At 37.6% G+C, this 12,915-nt stretch overlaps 1 protein-coding gene across 1 annotated transcript in view; it reads left to right on the top strand.

Moving 5' to 3' along the window:
• Positions 1–12,915, top strand: part of DNER (delta/notch like EGF repeat containing) — a 106,718-nt gene that overhangs the window by 36,380 nt on the left and 57,423 nt on the right. The window contains exon 2 of the mRNA XM_422604.8: positions 4,531–4,827. Within this exon, the coding sequence (XP_422604.3) occupies positions 4,531–4,827 (297 nt within the window). The remainder of the gene's footprint in view (positions 1–4,530; positions 4,828–12,915) is intronic.

The following is a 12,915-nucleotide window of genomic DNA, read 5'->3' as shown; positions in this document are numbered from 1 at the left end:
CCTAAATCTGTTTCCATTTCCTTTTCATAAATGGATACATAAGCAAGCATTTTATATTTCAGATATGCTTAAAAAAAAAAAAAACCTGTTTCAAAATGTTTTATTTTTACTGTATCTCAATCAAACAGATAATTTCTTAAGGCTGTAGATCTTAATTATTTTCTTTCTATTGTATTCAAAAGTTGATAATTTTCAATGTACAGTGCATAGCTTGAACTTAAGGCATCTGATCCTTTTTCAGTGCTGGTGATGCAGGATGGAGGTGATACAGGGTGGATCTTCCCATGATCTCTACATGGTTTTCTGCTCCTATATTAGGGCATTTCTTCAGCAACAGAGATGGCAGCTTATTCTACTGATATAAATCTCTCCTAAGATGTTTTTTACCCAAATACATGCAAACTGACACAGTCTAAATCCCAACCAGCTACATTCAGTTCACTTATTTGAATATTGCAGCTTTCATCCTGTAACTGGAAAAGCCATCTCAGGGAGCCAAAGCTGGAGGCTTTTGGACTCTGCTGACTTTTAATATCTGACCATTGTTTAGAAGGCATTGGGTGTCTACTGACAAGTGTGAAATGGCAGCCTGTGACATTGCTGTGGCAGCTTGGCTTTGTTAACAGATTAGCAGTCAGTGTGTAGAACAGATTTGAACAATTAGCTGAATCCCTAATTAAGGGCTGGACTTTGTTCTTTCCCTATTTTACTGAAGCCAAGCTGGAAGGTGGTATAGTGTTGTCTTTGATGGCAGGAAGTCACAATAAAAAGAGAGCCAAAAATTAGTTTTGTGCTAACACATCTAAGAGGAGAGTTGCAGGTGGGAGAAAGGCTTTACGTAGTGCTCAGCAGCTCGTTTTGGCCTTCTTTTTAGATTTACCTTTTTATTTCTTTAAGCTCTCTGAGGTGTCCTAAGTGTCTCCAGGCAGAACAAGAGGAACTACACTGAAAAGCCACCAAATGAGCATTAAATGACAAACTGGTGCCTCCACAAAGAGTACTGGTGAAATGATCTTGCAGATATACATCTCGCAGTGTTTTATCTGAAATTAAAACCTTAAGAAACAATTGGACTGACTGGTGAACAATCTGCGTTTGTGAGTGTGATTCTTATACAAGCCTACTGTTTGTATCACACCTGTGTTTATATTCTATCTGCCTTTGGAAAATGAACTGCAGTATCAAGGTCACCTTGGTATGCACCTATCTTAGGATTTTTGTTGGAAAAATACTCAACAAATTACATCTGTTTAGGCATATGAGATAGTAATTATGTATAATAGATGTTATAATTTAACTCAACTTCGTCAGCTAGGTACTGTAACCATACCTATTTAGTCAATGAGTGTATTATGAAACAGACAGACTATTAAATGGAGAAATGGGGATGAAAACAGGAGACCTACATACTGAATATACTTCCTCAATAAAGATTATTAAAATTCCGCATCTTAAAAAGAAAAAAAAAAATTGGAAGGTGTTATGTTAAATTCTTGTACAAATAGCCAGTGATCAAATTCCTGTTACTTGCATCCTCCTTTTCTCTGTGTAGCAGTGGACATGAGCCATCAGTGTGCAACCCAGAGGGCCAACTGCATCCTGGGGCGTACTGAAGGAGTGGTGGCAGCAGGACATGGGAGGGGATCGCTCCTCTCTGCTCTGCCTTTGTTTTGATAAGCTTTGTGAAAGAAAAAATAAGAGCTATAGAATTAATGGTAACTAAGAAAAGGGAATGATATTTTAAAATCTTGTGTAGTACTTCATAAAGCTTAATTCTGAGAATGCGCATGGTGAAGTTCTCCATCTACACTCATCTATTTTAATTCTTCATGTAAACCAAACAGACTTAAATGTTTTCACTGATGTGTGTGGGCTGTCAGTGACAGCTCCAGAGGCACACAGTGTGTGGCACATCACAATAACCAGTGCTTGTCTTGAGCACAACCATTTCCATTCAGTGCTTGGACAAGCTCAAGCCAGTTTACAGCATGTACATGTCCATCACAGTGCACTTTTGATTATTTTGATCATAAAGTGAATGGATATATTGACTTGAGAGGAAAAGAAGTGCCCTTTGTGAAGCCTTGTTTCCTTTTGTGTTAACATTTCAAGTGTGACAAGAACAATTAAATTTCCTCAGAATGGAATGAATGCTGATTCATTAACGGAAATGAGTTAATATGACTTTGGATAGATTGTGAAGGAGTGAGTGAAGAGCTTATGCAACAGTAGGAGAGCTGCGTGTCTTTGAAACTCAGTTCTAGTTCGAGCCGCTGGAATGAGAGAAACTGCAAACGGGATTTGGTCTGGACTTTATTCACCATGAAACATTTTTTTTCTTCAGCAGTCTTAATGGGAAAGTGCTGTGAAAATTTCTGCTGCTTGGAAGTGAGAGCAAGCTTAAAATACAGCTGATGAACTGTACAACAGAACTGGGTTTTGTTCCTTCCTGAAATCCTTTTCCCCTTTCCCTCTCCTTTTCTCTTGTGTATAGCTATGATTTTGCTGTTCTCTAAGAACTTACTTATTCTGTTGATTTGAAGGAGAAAGAGACTTTAAGGAGATAAGCCAACCTGGTCATAAAAAGCCACACTTTGATTCTTGATACGTAAAGTATATATAAACTTAATATACAGTTGGTTTTTAAAAGCGAAGAAGAGTCAGAGCTTGTGCCAGATGTCTCATGTGTCACCTAATATATATGAGAGGTGTCCCCATGCAAAGTAAATAACATCCATATCTACAGCTGAACGACAAGATAAATGAGCATGCTGTATATTTTAGACAATTTTTAGATGTATTAGATATATTTAGATTTTCTTGTGTGGCCTCTAACTCTTCTGCATCAGTCAGCAAAAAAATCTAACATTCATAATTAAAACTGTTTCCGAAGTTGACATTCATAATAACGCTTCCTCTGCTGTCCAAAAGCTATTACAGAGGCTGGAGTACACAAAAATTCCATTAAGAGTAAAAGTTCCAGCCAAGGTCAGCAAAAGCACAGTGTTAGAAAAAGAAGAGTTAATATTAGGATTTGGTGCCCCTGGTACCAGGGCTTTGAACAGATGGGAAGGGAAAATTCCAAGTGTAGACCTAATAATTACTTTGTCCCCAAAGATTCTGAAATTATGGACTTTAAGTGCCTGATATCTTTTGCTAATGGTGAAGTTATTGTTGGTTATTTCTAGAGGGATGGCAATTATAGCATTAAAGATATATACAGCTTCTGTAATTCTTATTTATTATTAAACATTTGTAACAACTATTGTTAACTGTGGTGCTGTAGTGAGAAATAGAATAAGCAGCAGCAATGCTTATTCAGGGAAGGAGTGGGATACTGTGCAGGAAAGAACTGGCTAACATTAGAGGCTGGGACACTTGGTTGAAATTTGCATGTCGAGACAAATGATGTCTGTTTGCAGTGGTAGATTGATTATCAGTGTGAGGACAAATCAAGGGAACTGCCTGGCTCTATTATTTGCTCAAGTGATGAGAGTGAGTCAGCAGTGTGATGTAGCTCTGACTAAGGCAAAAATTTCTTAGGTGGTATCAGGAAGCTGCTTCCAGAGTAAACAAAACCACTGATGTGTTGGCAAAAAGCAGTGCTAAATGTTGGAGTATGCGCTGTGAGGACGGCCACAAATGGAGGGTCTGTCCTGCCCCAGGAGGCTGAGCTCATCAGGTGGAACCTGGGAGCAGCCTCTAGACATGCCCTGTAAGTAAGTTGTGTAGACAAACACCAGCATGGAGGAGGAGTGAAGAAGCATATAGCTTTCAAGTCAATGATGACCTAAGAAATGGAGTACAAGCTAGCTGTGGATACATCTAAGGCAGGAATCAGAAGAAAGCAGGTGAGCGTAGGGCAGGATTTTTCTCACATCGCTGAGCTCTGTCTTGTTCTAATCCATTACAAATGCTGCCTTAAAAAGAAGCTTTCCTCCCCCAATAATTCCTGTTAGGAAGTTTTCAGCACAAGAATGAGTAAGATTCTGAAACTGCTGCCCACTAAATGAAGTGCCGGCAAAAGGCCCAGCTGTTTTAAAATTGAATTTATGTCCACAAATAGGATTACACGATGTGCTCAGCTCTGACAATGCACAGCTACTTCCTGACACGGTGACCTGTGTGAGCTCTGTGTCCCATTCCCACTGCTGTTACTGCCTCACATTTCCAGGTTTTGGTGTTTTCCCTGGTCATATTGCTCTGAAGATTGTTTTGAAAGTTACAGATGATAAGTGGTAGCCATGCTCCTACTTCATGTTTGTTGCATTGCTTGGATTTGTTAACAGTGAGTTTCGCATGGAATATTCTGAGAGCAGCGATGAATATAGATTAGTCAATATTCTTCTTTAATCCTTTGAATTTGCTTCCTTGAAGTTGTATCAAAGATGAGCTTGGTTCTTAAATATGTTTGGAAGGTAAATACAGAAGGGGAAAAGGATCTTGTTTCACAGTGTTTCTAAAGCTTGTAAATAAATCATTTATATGCAGTAATTGACCTATATGATGTTTTTTTTTTTTTCCCCTCAGTTCATTTCAGACCCTTGTGCCAGCAACCCCTGTCACCATGGTAACTGCAGCACCAGTGGGGATGGCTACCTCTGTGCCTGCAGTGATGGCTACGAAGGAGCGAACTGTGAGCACTCCCGGCACAGCCCTCCGCTCCCCGAGCAGGCAGAGGCATCATCTCCACGGCAAAGCAGGCCTGTCACCTCCACGCTGGAGCCCGACGTCATTCTGCCTCACTCACGAGCAACGGTGACACTACCTACGTGGCAGCCAAGGGCGGGACAGAAAGTTGTGGACCTGAAATGGGATGAAATTGAGGTGAGAATATTCTGTTTAAATAAAAACACACAGGAAATTGCTTCTAAGTGTTGTCATGGTTGGATTGTCACTTGTGCACGATGCGAGGGCTCTCTACATTAGAGGGCTGAAGATATGGTTTCTGCCCTGAGTTAATTTGCTGGTAAAATTAAACACACACAAAAAAGGTATTTATTAAAGGTAATGAGCTTAAGGGTGGCCTTTCACAAATATTCCATTGGGTATTTCTTCAAAATGAGAATGTTTTATTTCGATCATTCATATGACCCCATATCTCTAAATATCAAATAAGTTTAGGGAAATCTATATATAAGTAGTTAGAGGGCTATGTCCTGTTTCAGTGATAGTTGTGGTAGGCAATGTCTGGAGAACCAAACTTTATTTCTTGAAATACCTTTACCCACATCTATTTTACAGTAGAACATATGTCAGATGCTGACAATGAAGATTGGAGAGAAAGCACTGAAGCAGAAACAAACAATGATCTGTTTTTATTAGTTTAAATGCAATGTAATCTCTGCTTGGGTGCTTTCAATGTCCTGATCAATTAAGGGCATGTCCGTCCCAGTGCGCCTGCCTTGCCTCGTGTGTGTTCCTCAGTCTGTGATCTGGTATTGTATAAGTAACATTTCTGCCTGGTTTGTGCTTCAGATAGATTCAGTAAGCATTTCAGACAGATTCTTCACAATTCAGTGTTTTAACAACTGAAATTCACTTGTCTGTATGTCTTCTCTTACCTGAGAAATACATGTAGCTTATCAATCACAAATGCATTAGTAATGTTAATAGCTGTTACAGTACACTATCACAGAAATTACTTGTCTTTATGTGTTTTTAATTTGTTACAATGCGTCTTGCATTTTTCATGGTATTTTTCATGTAGTATAGCGATCTGTTCTTTGGAATTCATAGTAAGGGAGAGATACTTCTTTGGAAGAAACATTCCAGTTGCTAATTCAAGACGTTGTCTCTGATCTTATATTAAACCAAAGGGAGAGCTGGTATGCCCGAGGGTCTGTGTTTCAAAGCCTCTTTGGTGGGAGTCTTCAAGAGTAAAAAGTTCAGTGTTAAGCAGAAAAATACTACATTTTCTCATAGCTTCAAAGGCTTTACCAAGATTGTTCCTTACATACACTCTCTTATAAGCAAAAATAAAATAGAGTAAAATTTGTAAAGTAAAAAACTTTAGATTTTTTATTGCAAAAATCTACTCTTTTGATCTTCCTTGAGATTAGGAAGGCTGCTATTGCTTTTTGGTGTTTTTTTGTTTGTTTGTTTGTTTGTTTGTCAGCTTTCCAGGTCGGCCTGTTTTTTACCTTAATCTGACACCACAAGTGAACCAATGCTCTTCAGACTCTTTTCCCTGTCTACTCAGAGAGAAATTTTGCCAGAATATCTCCATATGAATACTCCCTCAGTCTTTCAAGGATGAATTTTCCATGGGCTCTTTCAGGAAGTTTTGGGAACTCCTGAGAGAAATAAATCCTCTAAGAGAGGCATGACATATGTTTGCAGTTGGACATTTTTTTGCATTCCTCAGGTGGACGTACTTTGCAGTGCATGCTTGACTGAATGTTCTCAGTAAGACCTGCACCAGAAGACAACATGCAGATGTCTTTGGATACTGTTTCACTTCTCTGACTGATCTTGCTATAACAAATTGGTCTTTTCCTGATAAACAGGCTAAGGTCTACAAACACAGACCATTAAGAGAAACATATTAGACTCTGTTGATTTCTGAAATATAACAGGGGTTTATCTTTGTGCTCAGGTGTCAAAAGAGAGATCTTTTTTTTCCTGCTTTGGGCAACTAAATTAATTGTTCCACTTGCAAGACAGATAAAGCTAGCAATCAAAATTTCCCCAGTCCAATGATCTTTTGTATTACAGTGTAGAAAAGATAGATATTAGTGAATAATAGTGAGATAATTCCTTTTTTTCCCTAATCCTAATCAAATAATAGATTCAACAAAGGTTTCTGTGTAAAAATCAACTGTTAGAATAGCAGTGCCCTACTCCTATATATTACTTTCCCATAATAGCTCTCAAATTGTTTTTCAAAGGAAATCAGTAGTGTTATTCACATTTTGTAGATGGAGATACTGAAGCACAGAGCAGTAAAGTGATTTGCCAGGTACATGGCCAGGACTTAGAATGCTAACCATGAGTCCCACACTAACCTTTTATTCATACTGTAATGCTACCGCTCAGATTCTAGGCTTTCGAACTAGTGACTATAGCTACAATAAGCTTCTAATTCTCCTTGCAATGTGGACAAAACTTGTTGTACGTGGGTTTTAGTCAGTAAACTATATGTCTGTTACATTAGTGTGGCTGGTCCAGGTGGAAGCTTCTGAAAGAGGGTACTCCTGTTCTGCAACAAATGGATATGCTTAAGGAACAATTCTGCTTGAAAGGGAGACCTTTGAATCTTGAGTGCATTCTCTGTTGCTAAAAGTTGATCTATTTTTTGTTGTTGTTGTTGAAGTAGCCTATGAGTGCATCATTGTTTTGATGTAAAAATACATGGAGAAGTTTCTCTGACAGACCTGACAGACTTTGGCTCAGTTTACATCCTAGCTTCCTCTCCAATGACCTGAGCTCGTAATCTTCACTTCAGGATTTGTTGATGTGGATTTTTTTGCTTGATGAGCTTGTTTCCACGATGCTTATCTGTATTATTCAGAACAGCTCCATGCACTATGGCATAAGAAATGACCATTCAAGGAAATAATATTGATTGAATGATTTATTGGAAGATTTTATGAATGTGGCCCTCATTTTGGTTGTCTCACTTGAGACAAGAAGGCATCTGGTTAACATGATTACCCTGGTCATTTATCTGAGAGTGTCATTGCGTAAGATAACCTCCTAAGCTAGATGAGCATCTACCACTTGGTGTAATATTGACATTAGTAACCTGTGGCATAAATACAAAGTTTTATTAGGGTGACTGGAGGATTGCCATGTATGAGAATCTTTGGTTAGTGGATCCTCTTGGCAGCGTAACTGCTGACTACTCAAAGCCATTTTAGCTCAAATGAGCTGAGCTGTACTCATAAACTGCCTGTGACGGAGTTTTCTGGGTAGATATGCAGACTTCCTTATGTTAAATTTCAGTGCTACAATAGCTGGCAAGGCTCCTTCATTTGATACTGTTTTTGGACTCAGTCTGTCAGCCTTCCCTTGGTGCTCTTTAGAGAGGCACTCCTACTCTAAACACTTCTGCTTTCCTCTCCCACTGGTGAGATATGTTAGATGTAAGCCTTCATTTTCTTTCTGTTCTGGTTTTCTTTCAAGCATCATCCTATATGAAACTCTTGAGGGTGGAGGCAAATACACTCGTGGGGTTTAAACTACATGACACCAGCTTTTTGGAAGCAGTTGTTTTTCCATGCAGCCGGATAAGGGTCTTGCTTTTCTTTAACAAATCTGTCTTGAATGGGATTTCTGTGCCAGAATGATCATTGCTCATTGCTTGGCATTTTGACTAAAAGAAGATAGCAATTGATCTCCCTCTTCACATTCACATTACATTGGCTTTTCCTGCATCTCTTCTCTTTTTAATTCTCTGCTGACAGCAGTTCAGGATCTTTTAGTCAACATCATCATACCTGTTTTAAATTCTCTGTAGTATTTTCCTCTTGCATAAAGAAAGCTGACAAACATTTTATATTTCTTTGAAAATAAAAGATACTTCTCATCACCCTTAGAGGTTTGGAAAAGAAGAAATTCTGCAGGCCTTATCTTGGTGGAAATGTAGATATATGTTTAGAAAGGGCAAAGCCATAATTTTTTGAAATGTACTTTATTGAATTGAAAGTCAGTATGCAATCCTTTGGAAGAAGATTTGAAAAAGCATTTGCAAGAGCATTCTTCATACCTCATTCATCTCCTCTGTTTCCGTGCTACTGAAGAGAGGACGGGCCATCTTTCTTAATGACCATGTCAGTTTTCATGGGAGGCCACCTGAGTGCATAGTCTTGTTTTTCTCAAAGGAGCAGTTTTCTTACTCTTTCTATTAACCTAACTTCTTTTCAAATCTGTTTAAAATTTTAAGCACAGACCTTATTACTTTTTTTTTTTTCCTTTTAAGTACTACTTCTGTAGAATGACTTAAGTTGGAAGGGTCCTTAAAGGTCACCTAATTCCAGCCCCCCAAGAGTCTTGACTCTTCTGTAAGATAAGTTTGTATTCATCTCTTTTATTTAGTTCCAGAAGAATGGGTGGGAATAATGTGTGCATTCATGTATTCTGTTTAATTCCAGACCAATCTGCCCAACTTAGCTTTGGCTGTGCAGATTTCCTTGTTCCCCCATTAGGAGAGAAAACTGGAGGAAGGTTTCAGAGATAGAATTAAAAACAGAGAACCATCAGAGATCACAGAGGAGGAAAGTGTAACTTAAAAATACACCGGTGTGCGCATGAGTTTACTTATTTGAGTAACCTTTGGGGGTGTTCCTATAAAAAAAAAAACAAACACAAAACCATCACTCCTACTATGTTGGAATGGAGTTTTGTGTATGCTGTGGTGTGGTGTCACTGAAGTGACATTGGCAATTACAAGAAAGAGATAGGAAACAACTGACTTATGAGGTGAATTTTTTTTTTTTCACAGAATCACAGCCTAGGTGACCTTGTAAGAGAACTCTGGAGATTGTCCAGTCCACCACTCTTGCTCAAAGCAAGACAGATAGAGCAGGTTGCTCAGAAGTGTTCAGTCAAGACACAAATACCTCCAAGGCTGGAGAGTCCTAAATGTATTTGGCCAAAATGTTCCAGTGTTTGGAAGTAGTTATTAGTATTCAGGAATACTCATTAATATCTTGTTAATTGAGTAGTGAAGAATTGCTAAGGCTAATGGGAATTTGCTGATTCTACATACAGACTATTATATCTGAGGAAAGTATAGAGTGTTTTGCAAGAAGTAAGATATTTTTGCAATCCTTTAAACTTGAAGGGTTATGATATCAAACAAATGGACGTATAATGCTGTAGCTATGTGACTGTATTTTACACTGTTGAGGATTAGCCTGTCAGTGTGGATAAAGCTTTGTAGAAATACAAATGTCTGTGTGGTCAGCTTTCCAAGAAACATGCAAGGAAACTTCATTTCAACAAACTACTTTCAGTAGTGCAAGACTGCGTATATGTATTCTAGTGTAAATGTAGACTGAGGGTCTCTGTGTTACTTAGCCTCATCAAGTTGAAGGCTAATATGCTTAATCAACCAAGGTAATAAAAGCACACATGTAAAAATACTTTCCTGGGATCTGTCTGCGTTGCAGGACTTGTAGAATGGTGTATGTATTTCTTTATATATGTTGGTGTATATGGCTGAAGAATATCTGCACGCTTCACACTGTGTAATATTTTCAGAAAAGGTCCAATATGGAAAAGCAGAGTCTGTCTTCTTAGCTACTGCAGCCAATATTTGGGCTATTTTTCAGTCTCATCTATACTGCTATCTGACTTGGTTAAGTAATCTTCCAGCCAAGTCACTACTGTTTTTTTTTAAAGTCCAGCTAGAAGTTGTAGGAACAGATCCTCTTCTGGAGACTTCACTCTTGTTTTCTCAAATGATTCTCTTCTTTTTGTCAGGATGTTAACGCTGTTAAAATCTTTGAAACAAAAATACAGATTTTGTGTATTATGTTCTCTGTTTAGAAAAAATCCACCAGTAATGTGTTCTAGACACAAACTTACAGAATGGAATACAAAAAGAGGAATACTATATTTCATATCAACAGTTCAAAAAATTCCAAACTCTAAGTAATGTGTTGAGGAGCATAAAATCTTCAGAATATTCTGTGCTGATGTAGGAGATTATCTTTGTAAGCAGCTCCTAAGCATACCTCAGGCTCTGGCAGGTGCATGAAGATTTTGTTTTCTTTAGCAACTATTTTTAAAATAGCTGCATCATTTGTATTGTATCTATGGTCTGTTCCCCGAGGAACTTCCTTGCTGGCTTCAAGGTTCTGTGCTACTGAACGCAGAAGGGGAATTTTGGAAGAGTTTGATCTCATTGCCATCACATGATTTTTTTTTCGGAGATTATTTTTAAGTGGTCTGTTTGTGTTTTTTGACTTTAGCCATCTCACTTTTAAATTTAAAGAGCAATTAGAATAATAAGGCAGAGTTCATCACGTGCTCTTTATTTTACATTCTGAAAATCATTTCATTATGTTTTCCAGTGTTCTGTCTTAAATTTCCTACTATTTTTTTTTTCTTTCTTAGAGTGAGACCCACAGGTTGTTTTCATCTTCTGACAGCCCTGTATTATTGTAATGTACTTGTCTTTGTCCTCATTTTTCAGCCTTTCAGTTCTTAGGGAGCTCTCTTCAGACAGGAGAGACGTGCTTTAAAATCTTCATACAAGGTTCCCAGGGCTGTGGAAAAGCTTTGTGATTTATTTGCTAAATCAGATGTTAAAGCTGTCATTTTTGTCTCCGTAGTATTTGTCTCAAACAGGATAGTGCTGGCACCATTTCTGTTCCTTATGGATGCTGCTATTTCTTCTTATATGTTTTGTCTGATCCAAGTACCATTTTTGTAAGAGAAAAAAAAAGTGAAGTTTCAGCTGCTGTGAAATTCTGTTATTTCACATCCTACTGGTTAAGGTAAATATTTTAGGAGGTTCATAGTGAATGAAATCAGGGCCAGTTATAAATTGCGTTCCTTCTTGGAGGAGGAAATCAAACACTACAAATCATCCTATCAGAGGAGTCATGTGCATTTTGCTTTTTGCTTTTCTTGGTTACCGAAGAATATTTCCTACTTGTGCTTTTTATGCTGAGCAGTCCTTAATTCTTACTGCTTTACAAACCAAAGTACTTTTTTCTTCCCATTTTCACAGGGTTAATTGCTCATGTTATGCAGCCACTCTTGCTTCATGAGCTTTTTCTTCTTAAGTTGCAAAGAGATGTATACTGAACAAATATATAACATACTCAACATGTATATAACAAATATTTCCAAGCTTCTAATATAGAATAGTAAGGTGAATGAAATGCTTCAACTACTTTTTTTTTCCTGCTTGTGTTCTAAGGTAATACAAGACATTCTGAAAATATATTCTAACACTGAATATGTTGTTAGATGCACTATGAAAGTATGAGAATAAAGACTTTGATACGCTGAGACATACAGAGTCTCAAAGAAAAAAATATTGTGAATATGGGCAAGTATATAAGAAGAACAGTGTTAGCCAAACTCATTTTAATTTCATCAGGCTTTGAATGTTAGCTTAATAATTTTGTCTTCCAAGATTCAGAAGTTTTAATAGGGATATTACCTTTTTTCTTTTTGATGAGTTTCTTAAAAAAAAAAAAGCATCTAATTTTATTTTCATAAGTTGCATGTTTATTTTCATAAACTGCATGCATATTAAGTGTGCAAAATAATTCAGCAATGAAGAAATGAGTTGAGTAATATGTGCATTTTTGGGGAGATGTGAATGCTGAGCATTTTTCCTGTCTGAGTCAAAGTCAACTCTGAGTCTCTTAACAATTATTATTTGCATCATAGTCTGGACTTCTGTTTGTTGTGTTTTTGCAGGCAACACTTTGATGGTAACACTTCACAGGTGACTTATAAATAAAATTAGAAATTAGATTCTGATTTTTCAGTAATGAATGATTAATTCATGGCAGTGTGTCAGGTGTCGGTTTTCACTTTGTCAGCATGGCTAATGCAAAAAAGTTGTGCAAATGATTGAAAAAATAATGTTGCAAAACCTGCTTAACCTTAATCTTAAGGTGACATTGATTTTTTTTTTTTTTTTTCCACTTGTGGTGATATTTCATAGGTAAGCTAATGAGGATACCTGAGAACTACTTAATTAAAACTACAGATAATGTAAGCGATAGAAAAAAACAATTATGCCATATCAATTATTACTTACATGAAATGAAGATGTCATTGAAAATAGTAATGGTTTTCAAACTATCCTAATCAATTATTATTCTGCATGACATGGATCTGTTGGAGTGGGTCCAGAGGAGGCCACCTCTCCTATGAAGACAGACTGAGGGAGCTGGTCTTGTTCACCTGGAGATGTGAGAAGGCTGCAGGGAGACCTCATTGCAG

This window comes from Gallus gallus, chromosome 9, assembly GCF_016699485.2.
Source record: "Gallus gallus isolate bGalGal1 chromosome 9, bGalGal1.mat.broiler.GRCg7b, whole genome shotgun sequence".
Classification (NCBI taxonomy): Eukaryota; Metazoa; Chordata; class Aves; order Galliformes; family Phasianidae; genus Gallus; species Gallus gallus.
The sequence above is the reverse complement of the archived record's forward strand: the minus strand, read 5'-3'. Positions and strand labels throughout refer to the sequence as shown.